General features: G+C 45.2%; 1 protein-coding gene across 2 annotated transcripts; it reads left to right on the top strand.

Moving 5' to 3' along the window:
• Positions 1-3748: 3748 nt before the first annotated feature.
• UBE2L5 (ubiquitin conjugating enzyme E2 L5) lies at positions 3749-13366 on the top strand. 2 transcript variants are annotated; one of them, XM_063714874.1, is made up of 4 exons: positions 3749-3788; positions 9868-10109; positions 11420-11473; positions 12005-13366. In XM_063714874.1, the coding sequence occupies exon 4, from the start codon at positions 12686-12688 to the stop codon at positions 13148-13150; it is 465 nt and encodes a 154-aa protein (XP_063570944.1). In that variant the 5' UTR covers positions 3749-3788; positions 9868-10109; positions 11420-11473; positions 12005-12685; the 3' UTR covers positions 13151-13366. The 2 variants fall into 2 exon arrangements, with proteins under 2 accessions (XP_063570944.1, XP_054384837.1); XM_054528862.2 differs by lacking the exons at positions 3749-3788; positions 9868-10109 and adding an exon at positions 7113-7366.
• The last annotated feature ends 5224 nt before the right edge of the window (positions 13367-18590 follow it).

Below are 18590 nucleotides of genomic sequence, written 5' to 3' on the forward strand. Positions count from 1 at the left end.
TTTTTGTTGGGTTTTTGTTGTTGTTGTTGTTTGGTTGTTTTTAATGTGCCAACATTATGTTTGGGCTTTTTTGCTTGCTTTTTGAAATAAGTTTTTACAATTCAGAATTCCAGGAAAGACTTTCTTTGCTCACTTACTAGGTTAACAGAACGCTAGCCATGTGGTTCTAACCTCTGGGGATTTTAGGCAGCAAAAATCTCATCTCATAGCCAGAGAAATAATCACAGATTCCCACGGCACACTTTCGGGCGGTATAACAGCTCCTGGCCTGCTTGAGATCTGTGGGAGTGAGTCAGTGCTGGAGATCTGAGCTGGAAGCTGCCCGGAGTCCTTCTGCACTGATATTTTGTCCCTTTTCCTGTAAGTCAAAAACACAGAGTCCTCTACAAACATTTTTTTGTTTGTTTGTCTGTTTTGCTTTATAAAAACACCAGACCCCTGTTCAGTTTCCTCTGAGATCTGTGTTAGTATGAAACATTTAGTGCTATTTAAAAAAAAAAAAAAAAAAAAAAAAGGGCTGGGTGTGGTGACTCACGCCTGTAATCCCAGCACTTTAGGAGGCTGAGGTGGGTGGATTGCCTGAGCTCAGGAGTTCTCGACCAAGCTGGGCAACATGGTGAACCCCCATTTCTACTAAAACACAACAAATTAGCCAGGCATGGTGGCGCATGCCTGTAGTCCCAGCTACTCGGGAGGCTGATGCAGGAGAAGTGCTTGAACCTGGGAAGCAAAGGTTGCAGTGAGCTGAGATTGCACCACTGGACTCCAGCCTGGGTGACAGCGAGACTCCAACTCAAAGAAAGAAAGAGAGGAAGGGAGGGAGGAAGGAAAGAAGGAAGGAAGAAAGGAAGGAAGGAAGGGGAGAAAGAAAACTTTCGCCCCATTGAAAAAGCATAGCAGAATCTTGTTTATTCTTGTGTCTGTCTGTCCATACCAAGGTGTGACTGACTACCTAAGTTGCCCTAGTAGTTACAATGGGATAATTCATTTCCTTTCTCAGCTGTTGAGTGCTAAAATCATTCTCCTGGGAACAGATGCAATGTCTTATCTAGAAAGATACCCAGAAAGCAACATTTATGACTATTTATAAGGGTGATGACACATTGGTTATGTAGATTAAAAAAAAAAAATTAGGTACATCCTGATCATTCTTAAGATGCCCTCAGAGTGATACATACTTCTCATGAAACCAAAATCTTCCTCCTCTGAATCTCACATAGTCCAAACCATGCTTCAGAAAATGGGCATAGTTTCTATAAATCGAATCCATGGTCACATTTAAAACATTGAAGGTGTGTTCCCATAGGAAAATTACTTCAGCAGACCAAATTTTAAAAATACTTTTTAATAAGAAAGAGGTGGCCTAACCTGTGACAATCTCATAAAATTTTGGAATAGGAAACAGTCTTAGGTATCATCTCATTCAAAAACCAAACAGTATCCCTGACAAGTGGTTTTCTCAAATCCGTGGAAATACAACCAGTGGCAGGGACACCCCAAGTGACCCACCCTTTCCAACTCTTAGAAATGTTTTTTTTTTCCACAAAGCCTGAGATTCTCAAATCTTTTTCCTTGAGCACCCACCCATCATTCCATCCTGGCCATGTGGGAAAAACCTCTTCCACGAAGTAGCCCTCCACGTGTTTGAATGCAGCTCTTAGAGGCTTTTCTTTTGTAGGTTTGCAGTATGGACCCATTTTATTCCTTAAGTCCGTCAAAAATTGCTTATTGTGGCTGGGCACAGTGGCTCATGCCTGTAATCTCAGCACTTAGGGAGGCCGAGGCAGGTGGATCACTTGAGGTCAGGAGTTCAAGACCAGCCTGGCCAACATGATGAAACCCACCTCTATGAAAAATACAAAAATTAGCTAAACGTGTTGGTGCACGCCTGTAATCGCAGCTACTCAGGAGGCTGAGGCAGGAGAATCACTTGAACCCAAGAGGCAGAGGTTGCAGTGAGCCAGGGTCGTACCACTGCACTCCAGCCTGGGTGAGAGAGCAAGACACTGTCTCAAAAAAAAAAAAAAAAAAAAAAATCCTTATTGAGGGCTGGGTGCCATGGCTCATGGCTGTAATCTGTAATCTTAGCACTTTGGGAAGCCGAGGCAGGCAAATTGCTTGAGCTCAGGAGTTCTAGACTAGCTTGGGCAACATAGTGAAATCCTGTCTCTACAAAAAAATACAAAAAAAATTGGCTGGGTGTGGTGGCACATGCCTGTAATCCCAGCTACTCGGGAGGCTGAGGCAGGAGAATTGCTTGAACCTGGAGGCGGAGGTTGCGGTGATCCGAGATCACGCCACTGCACTCCAGCCTTGCCAAAGAGCAAGACTCTGTCTCCAAAAAAAAAAAAAAAAAAAAAAAAAAAAAAAATACAGCTCCATAATAGACAATTTCTCATCCCAGAAGTTAAGCAAATAATCACAATCTCTACAGTGTTTGAACTGTTTCTCAAGCCCCCTACTTAGACATTGCCATTTTTATGTATCAGTAACTAATTTGATGCCTATAATGTACATTTGAAATGTCTGACCTCCACTCTTCTCTCTTCTTTCCTGGAGAACTGTCCTTCGGTCATTGATGAGGATGAGTGTCCCCAGATGTGCCTGTCTCAGGGCACCCTCTCCCGGGCACACCTGATTGGATCAAGCTATGCACCTGACCCAGGCTGGGTCAACCAAATTCCCTCTCCCAGGAATCTGGTATTGGACTGAGGACAGCCACTCACCTTTGGCTAATCTCTTTAGGAGAGAAGATGTAGATGTGATAGTTGTTGAGGGATTATCCTCTGCCCAGCTACTCACAGAGAAGAAAGTGGATTGCAGAGAGAGACATGAAGCAGAGAAGAAAGCTGGAGAAGGTGGACTGTCTAGGTTCCTAGCAGCTTCTCGGGCTACCTTGAGGCCATCTGTCCTTGGACTTCATGAGATACTGCTATACTCTTCTATGTCCCTTAATGCTTACGTCAGCTCAAGTTGATTACTTCCAACCAAAAGGACTTAGACAAAGACAAAGCCAAGACCATCAGTGAGGTTTTTTTCTTTATAACCAGGTCCCTTACAGCATCCTGGGGAGCACTGTAGGTCCTAAATACACATTATTCACATTATTCACTCTCCAAAGGCTTCCATTAGGCAAAAACATCTTCTCATCCAAGGCCAACTAGATTAGGAAATGGCATTTCTTCTGGCTTTCCATCCCCAGAGGGCAAATGCACAGATGACTGCAGTTAGCAAGTGACTTTGTGGGTTAGTATTTGCTGAGGGCACACACCCAGGGACTTGAATGACAGAAATCCCCAGGTGCCAGGGAGAAGACTGGCAATTATGCCTCCAATCACCTCCCTGTTCTGCCGCCCTCTAAATCAGCACTCCCCACCGCGGTGACCCTCAATGACTGGCAAGGCGACCCATTTTTAAAGGGCCAATTTTTAACAGCTGGAAACAATAAACGTCGTGGGAGGTGAAGATGCTGGGAGGACTGATTTCTCCTTCACTGTTTTCAAAAGTCAAAAGATGCTGGGTGTAATGGTAACAGCCACAGAAAGTTAGCACAACTCCTGCCACGGAGCAGCTGTGTGATGGTGGCTTCCCCAGTCCCCCTCCCTGGGCCTCGGTTCTTACAGCTGCAAAATGAGGAGGTAGAATGAGATGCTCTTTAATATCCCTTTCATCTTCAACTTTCTACAATTTTTGTAAGCTGGAAAGATTTACACAGAACTTCATCTTGATTTTATTACTTGTAGTTCATCTTCTTGTGACAGAGCCAGCGGCAGCTTGTGCATGTGAAAGTAAGTTGCTCACTCTCTCTGAGATGATTTAAGAGGTTGTACCTCCTTCAGTGTTCTGCCATAGCCTTCAGAACACAAAGTACGTCCTTCAGTGTTCTGCCATAACCAGGCCTGAAGCTCCCCTGCCACAGAGCCAGACCTGGTATCCACGTATCATTTATCTACATCAAAAGGCAAACATGTACATTGTCCATTGTTTTCCCAGAGCATATTAGCCTGGACTTGCCTCTGGAGTCCCCAGGAATGATACTAGGCCTGGGATCCAGCAGAGGCCAGGAAAGGTCTCAGGCACAGGGTACTGTGATGGCAGATAGGCCTGGGCAGTAAGTAGTGTGTGCAGGGTAGCCCGTGAGTGGCAAGAAGCTCCAAGGTGGGGGACAGCCCTGAGCCAACTGCGTGCAGTAGGGAACAGGGCTGTCAGCTCCAGCACTGCACTAAGCTTTGCTTCATTTTGCTCACCAGATCCTCTTGCTCCTCTTCAGGGTGCCCAGCAGAAAGGAAGAGAGTCTCTAACTATCCTCCAGGGCCCCCTCCACAATATAAGGAAAGCCTGACATTAGGCCCCAGTAGGAGTAGGAATTCCTTAGCAGCAGCCTTGGCCCTAGCTTCTGCCTTCTAGGCTGTCGTGACAAAAAGACTAGGGATAGTTGGCCATGCTGGAGAAAATGGCCATTCTGTTGTGAATGAAGCAGCTGCCTGGAACCACTGAAGCCCCTCCCCTGTGGCCCTTCCTTTGTAGAGGCTGTTGAGTGGAGCTGGCTTCCTTCTTCAATTGGTTGGCACCCTGAGGAGCCATAGATCCACTGTCCCCATGCCCCAAAACAAGGCTTGGGTGTTGTGTGGTATAGTAAGCCTTTTGGTGGCTTCAGTTCTTACCCTAAAAAAAATGGAGAAGGGATAACACGAGCAGACCCTCCTAGAGCTCCTACGGGATATTTGATTATCAATATGGCAGCTACACTAGGTTTAGAAATAAACGAACTATCAGATAGCATCCTAAGGTATCCCACCACATGGGCTCTTAAACACCGATTTTCTCTGTACTCTATTGGAACATGTGTAGACATTTGATTTGAAAACCAGGCTTCCCACTGACTTCCTTAGCAGGCTGGGATGTCAAATCTTTCTCTCACTTTTGGGGAGGATTAGGGTGTCTTCTGGGTTCGTATGAGTGTGTGGATGCTAAGTGGTAGTAAAAATAGCAACTGAAGCAAAAAAAAAAAAAAATCCTTAGTGGGATCTCAAAACCGTTTAAAAAGAAACTATCGGAGGGGCCTAACAGTTTCAGGTGTTTCATAACTGCTGGGGAGAAGCAGCAAACGGACACACATTCACGCGAAACTAAGAATGTCCCATCATCATTACTCGTGTACACCCGCATCCTTAGGCTCCAGGTTAGGCCCCTTATAAAATATGGTGTGGGCCAGGAATCCCACGAATTCCCAGAAGAATGGGAATTTGGGGAATTGTTTTTAATCCCGTTGGATAGTCCAGTAACTCTACACATGGATACCAGTCTTGGGCACAGGGAATTTCCCTGAAGAGCCACAAGGAGACTTGGGTTAACCAGAGACAACAGCTCCTCAAGTACCCACTGTGGAAGAAGTAGAGGAATTCAGACACTCGGGCTAATGAACCGCCTCAGTAACGGCCTGAGGGGTAAAGCTCCGCTGTGTCCATGGTGAAATGTGAGTGTGAGAGAACTGTGGGAACATACATATCCACCTGCTGCAAGCCTACCTGCCCATATTCCAAACGCGGTGTCCCTTCACTCTGCCCCAAAGCTGAACCCTTTTGTATTACGCCTCCCAAATACGAAGTTGTCCCATAGCATGAGTTTTGGAGTCCAAGGTTTGAGTCCTCGGTCGGCTGCAAAGAGCTGTGTGGTCATGGCCAAGTCACTTAGCCCATCCAGGTCTCAGTCTCCCCGTGTGTAAAATGGGAGTAAGGAGGGCTCAATTGTTCTAAGGATTAAATGCAACCAAGTTGGCAAAGTTTTAGCACAGTGCCCACGTGTTAGCTGTTTATGGTGTGCCTGTTGGACGCCAGGCCTGCCGCTGGAGACGCAGGCATTACGCTCCCTGCACATGGCCCATACCCACATCTCCTCTACACGCGCCTTCGCTGAGGCGCGGGTCCTACTGAAGATCCGGATAGTGATCATCCTTTCTGGCAGCATAAGTCCCGCCCCCTTTCCTTCCCTGGGCTTCTGTTGTCCAGGCCACCTTGGCGTTATCAAAGCTACTTGATCTTTACAGCCACTTCCCTCTGCACAGGCATCCAAATAGGAAATTCCGCTCTCAAGGAACCTTCTACCCATCCACCTGCCCCCAGCACAAACCTGCTGTCTTGTTCTCTGGCCTCTCTCCCTCAGTCCCCTTTGGCGCCCTCATTTTCCTGTCTAAAATGAAACGGACCGCTGCCCTTTTTATCTGTACTAAGTTTCAGGAGCAGAATCGTCGTTAAACTGAGCAGAGCAGGAGCGTGCTGCCCACAGGGCTGGGGCGGGCGCACGGGCCCTTATGTAAGGTCGGGCCTTCCCGGGGAAGAGCGAAGGCTCCGAGAAGGGAAGCACAGGCGGCGGGGCCCGGCCTCGAGGACCGCCCCCCGGGGCGGGGAGTGGTGTGAGCCAAGGCGCCGCCAGCAAACTTTCCTCCTCCGAATTCTTGACCGAGAGCCTTGGAACCACATTCTGCCCAAATCTGTACACGCCACAGCCAGGGAGCCGCCCGCCGCCCGGGGGCGGAGTGGGGAAAGAGGGGGTGGAGAGGGGAGTGGGGAGGAGGTGGGGGAGGGCGGAGGAGGTGGTAAGGAGAGGAGCGGGGGGAGGAGGGGGGAGGAGGAGGGAGGGGGGAGGAGGGGGGAGGAGGAGGGAGGGGAGGAGGGAGAGGTGGGGCGGGAAGAAGGGGGAAGTGGAAGACCGAGGATGTGGGAGGCGAGAGAAGGTGGAGGTGGGGGCGAGAAGGAGGAGGTGGGAGAGGGGAAAGCGGGGGAAGGGGAAGGTGGGGGGGCGGAGGTGGGGGTAGAAAGTGGGGAAGAGCGGGGAGGGCGAGTGCCGCGGGTGGGCAAGCGGCCCCAGGGAGCGGCGGGCGGGCGAAGCAAGTTCCTTAGTTTCTCCCAAGCCCGGGAGCTGTTGGACGAGTGGGAGCTCCTGGCTACCTGCAAGGCGTCTTCGGGTTTCGCAAGCGCCGCAGAGCTTTCCTGCAGCCGCTAAATAAATAAATAACTACGGACGCCCGCCCCGCCCCGCCCCGCCCCGCCCAGCCCAGCTACCCGGCCGCGGCGGCGGTGGTGGCAGCGGTGGTGGCGGCTGCGGCGCAAGCAGGGCTGGGCGCTCGGGGAGCTCCGCGCGCGGGGCAGCTTCCCCGTGACCCGCGGCCGCGCAGCTCAGGGAACTCCGCTCCGTGAGGCTTCCGGGAGAGGGAAAGCTGTTCTCCTTTGATGCTCTTTGGTTTTACAGTGGAAAACTACAATTAAAAAAACGTAGCCATGAAATAAATGAGATTAGAACCTGCTGGCTTCACTTCCTGGAGGCTTTTTGTTGTGTCTTGAAACTGGGATCTTTGCGGGTCATCCCTGTAAGTGCCTTTTTAATCCATTCACACGGATGCTTGTGAGTCTCTGCCGCGTTTAACATCGGTCAGCGGGTGACATTGCATTAATTTGCTCTGGTGATGATTTCTGCTATGCTAGGTTAGCATTGCCTCGCTTGGTGACACGTAATAAATGCACACACGTTGCAAAAATTAGGACACAGGGAGAGGCACCTTTTTAACTCTGCCAAAAAATAGATAAGAAAATCTCTTCTAAAGTGATGCCAATATTGGGAAAATGGTTTATTATTTAGACTGTGAAGATATTAAAAACCACAACAAAACCTAATTAATTATTCCATAGCCATTCTACATGAAGTAACATGATAAAATCATTAAATAATAGCAATGACAAAACTCAATTTGTTGTTCTAAACTTACTGTTTTAGAATGTTGTTTATCATGTCATATGTAGTAAATCACATATCTAGTTTTTGTGCATGTGTGTCGGAGAGAGACAGACAGACATCGATAACTTCTGCTCTGAAACACAGCAGGTTTAAGGCTTCAGTACAGAGAAGTTCCATCTGGAAAATCTCCAAATACAATTACAATAAAGCAGATACAATATGGAGTGTTATTAAACTGGAGATTCTTCCCCCAGAGAGTTTACTCTATTTTCCTTTAAAATAAACTAGGGCCGGGTGTGGTGGCTCAACGCCTGTAATCCCAGCACTTTGGGAGGCTGAGGCAGGGGGATCATTTGAGTCCAGGAGTTCAAGAGCAGCCTGGGCAACATAGCGAAACTCCATCTCTAAAAAAATACAATATTAGCTGGGCGTGGTGGTGCACACCTGTAGTCCCAGCTATTAGGGAGGCTGAGACAGGAGGATGGCATGAGCCTGGGAAGTGGAGGTTGCAGTGAGCCAAGATAGCACCACTGCACTCCAGCCAGACCTTGTCTCAAAAAAATAAAATAAACTGAAAGGCCGGGGAATCATACATTTAAAATTGGCCAGTGCTCATTAAAGATCACTCAAAAACCAGAATGAGGCATCCTTACGGTGGGAAGGTAGGGTAATAGAAAGACGCAATTCCAGTTTACAAAAATTTGGCATTCAGGCCACATCTGATACACTTGCATAAAATTGAAAGACGATGCAATGCATGTTTTCCTAAATTAAACCAGAAATAGTGGTAGGGATATACCTTCATGCCAGCAGATGCACAGACAGGTTCTGATGGAAACCATTTTCACTAAACCAGGTCCCAGTTACTTTATGTAGCTTAACGCCATGGGATTTATATGTTCCCAACCAGAGGGTGCATGCTGGAGCTCCATGGGCCTGAACTTGTCTTCCAGACCTGTTTGTTTGGCCTGCGGGGTGTAGTTTAAACTTTTGAATTAGTTATGGATATTTTGAAATTGTTGTGTTTCACATAGAAAGCTGGACTTTGGGCTTCTCTGAAACATGAGAAGACCGGGCCACCCTGGGTGGGACTGTTGGCTGGAGCCAACAGCAGTGTTAGGTGTGAGGGTGACAGTCTGTACCCCTCCAGCTGTCTTCCCCCGCCTCTGCCTTCACTCTGTTAAGGCACTTGTCTACTCTGCACATGTGAATTTTCTAAAAATTAGTCCTGGTTCAGACAAACCACTACACCCAGTGCTTGGTCATCTTATTAGGATTATTAAAGTCACAGATGACTTTGACACTCTAGGATCTAGAATTATGTAATGTTAAAACCTCAAATCTCGATTTCTGGAGATTCATTTAGGCAGATTCAACCAAACAGAAGTTGACTGTACATTTCCTGAAGGCAGGCACAACATGATGTCCTAGTTTCCTGGATTCTGCATTCCCCTAAGGTGCCATGAGATGTAGGAGAGTGTGTGGTCTCTGAAATTAAGCTCAGGAATTTGGATCCCCAATAGTTACTTGCCATTCAGTGTAAAGCAAGTTATATACTATCCCTGAGCTTGTTTCCTCAAACACAGATAGTTACAATCAAACTACCTCTGTGGATTTTTGCATATTAAATTACTATATATATGTCTGCTCAGAGTTTACAGCAAATTTAAAACTAAATAAATAAATAAAATTACTATATGTGAAAGCATCTTGAACGGTACCTGGCCCACAGTGACCACCCAAAATAGTTGTTTCTCTTGCTCTTGGGATTTCAGTTTCTGGAGTGCAGTCAATCATAGCTCACTGCAGCCTTGACCTCCTGGGCTCAGTGATCTTCCCGGTCCAGCCTCCTGAGTAGCTAGGATTACAGGTGTGTGCTACCATGCCCACCTAATTTTTAATGTTTTATTTGTAGACACCAGGTCTCACTGTGTTGCCCAGGCTGGTCTTGAACTCCTGGCCTCAAGCAATCCCCCTACCTTAGCCTCCCAAAGCGCTAGGATTACAGGCGTGAGCCACAGTGCCCAGTTCTTGGATACCTGCTTTACATTCCAGTTTCTGTTCTCTCCCTCAGGATTTTGATTCAAGAAGTCCCAGTGGGGCCTGAGGGTTAACATTTTAACATTTAATCCTCAGGGAGGAGTTCTAGACCCCACTCTGACAGTGCCCATCTTGGATTGGCCACAGTTGTTCAAGTAGATGAGACAGAGAACAAAGAAATAGGCCCTGGCTGATTCCCAGGCTGGTCCTGGCCAGCATGCTGATCCTGCAGCTCCATTGGATGCACTGCCTGGGTCCCAATTGTCTACTTATCACTTCATGGGCATTTATTGAGCACCTACTAGAAACACAGTGAGGCAGGCACTTGGCATTCAAAGGTAGGTGAAGTGGTTCCTGTTCTCAGGGAGATTGGGAATGGAATACAAAGCCCAGGGCCTGGCATTGGGCTCCAGTCCCTGCCTTTCCTACCACTCACCATTCAATACCATCTCTAATGCCTTCTTCCCAAAGACAGTCGCTCCTCCCCACCCAGTGCCATGCATTCTCGTGCCATATTACTGAGTCTTGGATAATAGTTACTTTTGCATTACACGCAGACACTTAACATAGTACTGTTTAGGGGTTCATCACATACTTGTGGGACTTAATTTCCTTGGACAAATCTGTCTTCTGAAACTTCAGCTTATGTTTATTCACTCATCAAATATTTATGGGCCAGGCGCAGTGTTTCACACCTGTAATCCCAGCACTTTGGGAGTCCAAGGCGGGCAGATCACCTGAGGTCACGAGTTTGAGACCAGCCTGGCCAACATGGTGAAACCCCGTCTCTGCTAAAAATAACAAAAATTAGCCAGGCATGCCTGTAATCCCAGCTACTCGGGAGGCCGAGGCAGGAGAATCGCTTGAACCTGGGAGGCGGATGTTGCAGTGAGCCAAGATTGGGCCATTGAACTCCAGCCTGGGCGATGAGAACGAAACTTCGTCTCAAAAAAAAAAAAATGGCCAGGCACAGTGGCTCACACTTGTAATCCCAGCACTTTGGGAGGCCAAGGCAGGTGGATCACCTGAGGTCAGGAGTTTGAGACCAGCCTGGCCAACATGGCGAAACCCCATCTCTACTAAAAATACAAAAATTAGCCGGGGTGGTGGTGGGTGCCTGTAATCCTAGCTACTCGGGAGGCTAAGGCAGGAGAATCACTTGAACCTGGGAGGCGGAGGTTGCAGTGAGCTGAGATCACACCATTGAACTCTAGCTTGGGAGACAAGAGTGAAACTCCTTCTCAAAAAAAAAAAAGTATGGATTCGAGTCGAGGCTTACACAAAAGTGAGGGGTCGGGAGAGGGAATGTATGGAGCACCTCCTATAAGCCAGACACTAGCCCAGAAGCTGGGGATACAGCAATGGACAAAATTACAATCCCTGCCCACATGGAGCTTTTAGTTGGGGAAGATAGGTGATATAAACATACTATTTTGAATTCTTACTTGTTCAATTGTTTTTTGTACCCTGACATCTGCTGCAATCTTATTTGCTCTCTGAATCCTACCTTATTTTCCTGCCAGATGGACTTCTTTCCTAGTCCTGGTCTACACAGCCTATGCTCAGGTGGTGATTTTATTATCTATAGCTAGAGAGCTCTCTGCATATACTATTACATTTTGATTCAAAATGTCTGTGTTTCTTCCAGGCTTTGATCAAAATCAACCATTCCTTTCCAAAATTCAGAAGCTTCCACAACAAGGTAACTTTTAAAAATGCAACCTGTATATTCTTTTCTTACAGAATATTGCAGAGAAGGCTTATTGAAGCCAAGTGACTGCTGTCCCATTTTTTGTTGTTCTAATATTGCTTTTCTTTTTAAGCTCCTTAGCTCTTATGCCAAATATAAAAATAACTCTACTTTGCATTCATATTCCATAACTTATTTTGAGTAGTGCCATTAATAATTTATTGTAAAAGATAATCTTACCTTTAAATATGTGATTTTAAAATAAGTTTTGCTGCCTTCTTACTGAGCTTTTCATGTCATTCTGGGTATACTTGTTCTACAGAAATTCAAGTCCAATTGTATAATTAAAATGACAGGTTTCAATATATTAAATATTCTACAAAGTGAGTTATATCTGAAAATTCAGGTAAACAAGTATAATTTACATTTGTACTCTAAAGTGATAACTTTTTGTGAAAATGCCCCAAAATGTATTATTTCTATCCCTTTGCATGAGTGTATTTGTATATTTGACCTCTATTCATTATCTTCTTTGGCTCTCAGTTGATGCATTTTATCATTTCCCATGTCTGAATTACTTCCTGTTAAGAACATGAACTGGATTAATAGAAATTCCTCAAAAAAAAAAAAAAATTCAAACACCAAGGATCTCACTTTGTGCTGTGAAATGCAAGATGAGCGATCTGATCTGGACATAATATCAGTCTTCAGTCAGGCAACAGGTGAATATGCAGGTAGAATTATAATGTGTAAAGCCGGGTGCGGTGGCTCACGTCTATAATCTGAGCACTTTGGGAGACTAATGCGGGCAGATCACTTGAGGTCAGGAGTTCGAGACTAGCCAGGCCAACATGGTGAAACCTCGTCTCTACTAAAAATACAAAAAAAGTTAGTTGTGCATGGTGGCGTGTGCCTGTAATCCCAGCCACTTGGGAGGCCAAGGCAAGAGGATGGCTTGAACCCAGCAGGCTGAGGTTGCAGTGTGCCGAGATGGTGCCACTGCATTCCAGCCTGGGCAACAGAGAGAGACTCTGGCTAAAAAAAAAAAAAATTATTGTATAGGATTGTGGATGATCACTCCAACTAACCAGTGGGCAAGTTACTTTGCTCAGCGTAAAGTTCAAACTGCCACATCAGAACGTTATTTGAGTGTGTATATAGGCAACCATTAAAAGTGGCCGTTACCACGATGCATTCTGGGAAAGAAGCAGCACCAAATCCAAGATGGCGGCCAGCAGGAGGCTGATGAAGGAGCTTGAAGAAATCCGCAAATGTGGAATGGAAAACTTCCGTAACATCCAGGTTGATGAAGCTAATTTATTGACTTGGCAAGGGCTTATTGTTCCTGACAACCCTCCGTATAATAAGGGGGCCTTCAGAATCGAAATCAACTTTCCAGCAGAGTACCCATTCAAACCACCGAGGATCACATTTAAAACAAAGATCTATCACCCGAACATCGACGAAAAGGGGCAGGTCTGTCTGCCAGTAATTAGTGCTGAAAACTGGAAGCCAGCAACCAAAACCGACCAAGTAATCCAGTCCCTCATAGCACTGGTGAATGACCCGCAGCCCGAGCATCCGCTTCGGGCTGACCTAGCTGAAGAATACTCTAAAGACCGTAAAAAATTCTGTAAGAATGCTGAAGAGTTTACAAAGAAATATGGGGAAAAGCGACCTGTGGACTAAAATCTGCCACGATTGGTTCCAGCAAGTGTGAGCAGAGACCTCGTGCAGTACATTCAGACACCCCGCAACGCAGGACTCTGTGGAAATTGATACGTGCCACCGCCTGGCGTTCGCTTGCAGCAGTTACTAACTTTCTACAGTTTTCTTAATTAAAAGTGGTCTAGGTAACCTGTAAAGAAAGGATTAAAAATTTAAGATGTTCTAAAAAAAAAAAAAGTGGCCATTAATAGACGGAACTGTACATTGGACTAGTTGGTGTTTTAAAAACATAAAATCTGGCTACCCTAATGGGTTAAGAGTTCAGACATCAGGATGTTGACACAGGGTCCTACCAGAACCCAGGGTTTACTTAGAGAACACAAAAGAAAAGAGATTGTATGCTCTATTTCTTACTTTTTTTTTTTTTTTTTTTTTTTTTTTTTTTTTTTTGGTGGATGTAGATAGGAGATGGGATGAGAGTGGCCACAAGAATTCGTACTGGTCGTAGGAAATCCATTTTTGTTTCAATTGATGTTTCCCGTTGAACTGACATTTAGATTGAAATACCTGCGAGCCAGGTTTGGTGGCTCACACCTGTAATCCCATCACTTTGGGAAGCTGAGGTGGGTGGATCACCTGAGGTCAGGAGTTCGAGACCAGCCTGGCCAACGTGGTGAAACTCCATCTCTACTAAAAATAAAATAAATAAATAAATAAAAGTAGCCGGGCGTGGTGGCAGGCTCCTGTAATCCCAGCTACTCAGGAGGCTGAGGCAGGATAATCGTTTGAACCCTGGAGGCAGAGGCTGCAGTGAGCCCAGATTGCGACATTGCACTCCAGCCTAGGCAACAAGAGCAAAACTCTGTCTCTCCCCCCCAAAAAAAATTGATTGAAATACCTGGAATTCACACCATAATTGGGATGTCTTTAGGCTGAAATGGAGACAACAGAAGGTGAGGTGGCTTGGACTCAGATGGCATTGGTAAAGGAAATGAAACGCATGCAAATCTCACAGACAAAAAAGTAGCTTTGCCACCTCTCATTTTGGCTGGGCTGCTCTGAGGTGCTGCATCTTTTATCGTGTCTAGGCTCTCATCCTTAATGATGTTTTCATGTTCTCCATCCCCCATCCCCCACCGCCTCTCCAGTAAGGCGTTTTTGACAAGCTGCACTTCCCTGCTTTAGTAATTGGTGATAAGATTTGTCCTGTAGAACATTTACATAGAGGATTGTTCACTCTCCTCCTTTTATGAAATAATTTTTAGAAATTGAGCTGTTAAAGGTTGTGTTTGCACACATTTTTTGGAACAAGAACTTTAATTAAAGGATCAAAAAGCCCAAGCTCTTGCTTTTGAATAACTGAAGCCAGTGTCTATAATTTCTCATATCTAAAATCTGTAGAAACTAGTTGTGTGATTCCAGGGGTGCATGGGGCCACTTGGGTGTCTGAACAGAAGGGCGTGGGAGGGAGAGCCGCACCTCTGCACTCTTGCTCTGCTGGTGTAGTGAGCAGCTGCCCACCCCCACCCCACCCTGCACTGCAGGCTCTGGAGTCAGCAGATTAAGCATTTTATAAATTATATTTTAAGTATATATTTTAAACTTGTCAAAAAGATAAATAAATCTATACAAACTATTATCAATCTAGCTTCTTTTACCTTTAACTTGTAAAGAAAGTTTGCCTTCTTGAGTTCTCTTTGTCATGGGCAGTAGGAGTAGCTCACGTGAGTATCATCAGTGAAGGGAAACCCACACATCTTGGTGAGCAACGAGAAATCACCATGTTAAGTAAGATTCCAGGGATTTTCTTCTCTGGTCATTGTCATAGCCAGTGTCTTCATGGAAGACATATTTTCATTTCATTACCATATTTGATGCCTAAGTATTTAATAATCAGTTTATGACTACTAAACTTTTGAGGATCTTAGAATTTAACTGGCTCTAGAAAGTGGCAGAGAAACTTACACATGATTCCATGTCCTAATCCATAAGACATGAGTGATACATGCTGAGGAGGGAAGGTGAGTCACTCCCCCTGTTAGTCTGAGGGAATGTGTATGAGTCATTTTGTGCTTCTTTTTTTTCTTTATTTTATTTTATTTTTAGCATAATAAAGTACCAAACCAAGAGTTGTCTGGTTTTTGTTTTGGAGAGTGAGGGCTACTGGTGAGGGTAGATTTCTGAACTACCCCAGAGAACGTAGTCAGGAACCTCCCAGCAGGAGATGAGAGAGGAGCGATCAGCTGGAAGGAGAGGGGAAAGGATCAGGAGAGGTAAGGGAACTACGATTGCTTAACATGCAAAGGGTAAAGTAGAACCAAAGAGAATTTTTATGCCCCAACAGGAGCAGGAAAATCTGAGAAGATGCCAACCAACTTCTAAGATTATTTTATTGATTCAGAGAATGCAGATTTCAACCACAGCTAAACAATAAAAAGGGAAACTTTTCATTTAGAACCAATAGTTATCATGAGTTGATTAAAAACATGAGCTGGCCTAAAGGTGGTATCCTAAACTTCTGGAGTGTGGAAAGTGATTGTTAAATTGCCTTAATTCTCTACCTAACATTTTTCTACAATGCAAGCATCTAAGAAAAGACTGAAAAAGTGGTGACCCAGATATTTGAAAAGTCAGCTTTCACCCAAATATGAGAAAATTTTTAAGTGTCAGGTGGGCAATGATGTTGGTCTTGCTCTTCCAGGGTGTTTATCTTGCAGGGACACTGTTGGGGTGCAGGTGGGGTGGTCATGAGGACACAGACCTGCTCTATGAAATCAATTTCCAAAGCTTGAGCTCACTTCCAAAAACACTTCTCAAGCATGATGATAACCAACTGTAGATTTATCCTGAGGGAATAATCTTTCTACGAGCTTTTATGTTCACTGTGTTGGCTTGTGGTAGCTAGTGAAAACTGGGTGATTTCCTCCCTTAATGTAGAGGTTGACCATTTAGAAACACAGCAGAAGAGACTTCCAAAATGAATAAATATCTCCTGCTGTTTGAAAAGCGAACCTTCTAACAGATGAAGAAACTGCCCAGGCAGGTATTCTGAATCACTGTGTGATTCTGGACATGCCACTCGACCTTTCTCCAGGCTTAAGTGAAGTTAATGTTTTTCCTCCCACTGACTCATGATGGTGCCTTGGGGACAGAAGAAATGAATGTTAGAAGTCCAGTACAAATTTCTAAAATGCCACAGGAAAAATCAGGTAAAAAACACTTTTTTGTGAAATGTAGCTGCTGTGTAAAAGACACGTGGCACACAGCCTTCCTGGCTCAGGGACAAAAATATTCATCTTTCTATAATTCAAAACCAAAAGTGGAACAACACCATGGAAGGTTTTAAGAAGGGAAGCAGAGTGTCCTTTTTAAACCAATGAGGTGAGTCATGTTCTTTTCTGATGTCTCTGGGAAAGATGTGATCAACATAAAGATGTTTTATTGCCAATGCCTAGGTAAAGCAATCTCAGTATTCATGTCTCAGAAACATGTCTTCAGATGCAGTTTCACTTCTCTGAAAAGGAGCTCTCCTATGGGAAGGTTTGGTTACTAGCATAATTACAGGCTTCTGAGGGTGCCCTGGCTGTGTCTTTTGTCCATTCCCAACTGTTGCTCCTTCTTTAAAATATACATATGTCACGCCTCTGCCTGATCTCTTGACAGTGCTGACTAGAATGCCTTTTCCTACTAGTGGGCCACATGCATAAAATAGTTTCACAACACATGGTTGTCAGAAGGGCCATCTCTGATGCAGCATATATACCAGCACTTAATGCTAGCATCTCTCACCACTTAGTGAACAAATTTAGTCATAAGTCATGCTGGGATTCTAATTTTTTTATTATTTATTTATTTATTTATTTTACAGACAGGGTCTCTGTTGCCCAGGCTGGAATGCAGTGCAGTGGCATGATCATAGCTCACTGTAACCTTGAGCTCCTGGGTTCAAATGATCCTTCTGCCTCAGCCTCCAGAGTAGCTGGGACTACAGGCATGTGCCACCATGCTGGCTAATTTATTTTAAACATTTTTTGTAGAGACAGGGTCTCACTATATTGTCCAGGCTGGTCTCGAGCTTCGGCCTCAAGTGATCATCCCGCCTCAGCCTCCCAAAGCGCTAGGATTACAGATGTGAGCCACCGTGCCTACCCCAGGTTGGGATTCTAAAGACAGGCAGGCAAGGGCCTTTGTTAGAAGGAAATTGTCTAAAATTTCAGCAAGCAAACGTGTTTTTTCTTGATGAGGACACCATACAACACACATCTCCACTAATGCAAGACACTTGGAAATGGGCTTTGCCAGCGATATGTCCAGAAGAGGTGAGGCACTAAGACAGCTAGTTTACTGGCCTCAGTAGTGAGCAAGAGAAATAGGTCAACATTTCAGAATCACATAGAATTCTGAGGAATTCATGATAGAGACTCATGCCCACATCACCCGCTAAAGTTCAAAGGATACGCCTTTACACGTGGGAAGATGCTATGCAGTGACTACTAGAAAAGGATAGAAAAATTTAAAAGGATTTTTTGTTCTCTGTTTTTTTGTTTGGTTGATTTTTCGGACTCACCAAAGTAGCCACTAGACCATCAAGTTTGAGAGACACAACTCCATAAAACACAAATGTCTGTAATCCCAGCACTTTGAGAAGCCAAGGTGGATGGATCACTTGAGCGTAGGAGTTCAAGACCAGCCTGGGCAACATAGTGAGACCCTCATCTCTACAAAAAATACAAAAAAAAGTTTGCCAGCTATGGTGGCACATGCCTGTGATCCCAGCTGCGTGAGAGACTGAGGTGAGAAGATCACTTGAGCCTGGGAGGTTGAGGCTGCAGCAAACGATGATTATGCCACTATATCCCAGCCTAGATGACAGAGCAAGACCTTATCTCAAAAAAGAAGAAAAAAGAAAACACAAATGCCTGTTTCTGTGTTAAGATACTCTTCTATTCCCATGAAAAGCTTGGAGAGGCCAGGTGCGGTGGCTCATGCCTGTAATCCCAGCACTTTGGAAGTCTGAGGCAGGTGGATCACGAGGTCAGTAGTTCAAGACCAGCTTGGCCAAGATGGTGAAACCTCGTCTCTATTAAAAATACAATAATTAGCTGGGCGCGGTGGTAGGCACCTGTAGTCCCATCTACTCAGGAGGCTGAGGTAGGAGAATTACTTGAACCGGGGAGGCGGAGGTTGCAGTGAGCCGAGATCGCGCCATTGCACTCCAGCCTGGGCGACAGAGCAAGACTCCGTCTCAAAAAAAAAAAAAAAAGAAAAGAAAAGAAAAGCTTGGAGAACCAGAAATTTAATTTGTTTACTCTTTCATTAAGTTGTCCAACAAACTTTATTGAACACCTCCAATGACCAAAAGCTGCACTTGGGTCTGGAGATACAACTGTAAAGGGGACCTACACCCTGCCTTTGAGGAGCCTCCAACCCTTACCCCATTTTAGGCTCTGCATATGTAGTT

Source organism: Pongo abelii, chromosome 14, assembly GCF_028885655.2.
Source record: "Pongo abelii isolate AG06213 chromosome 14, NHGRI_mPonAbe1-v2.0_pri, whole genome shotgun sequence".
NCBI lineage: Eukaryota > Metazoa > Chordata > Mammalia > Primates > Hominidae > Pongo > Pongo abelii.

Bases quoted from the DNA above. Each gene is read 5' to 3' on its own strand.
- UBE2L5 (XM_063714874.1), top strand. From the start codon at position 12,686: ATGGCGGCCAGCAGGAGGCTGATGAAGGAGCTTGAAGAAATCCGCAAA.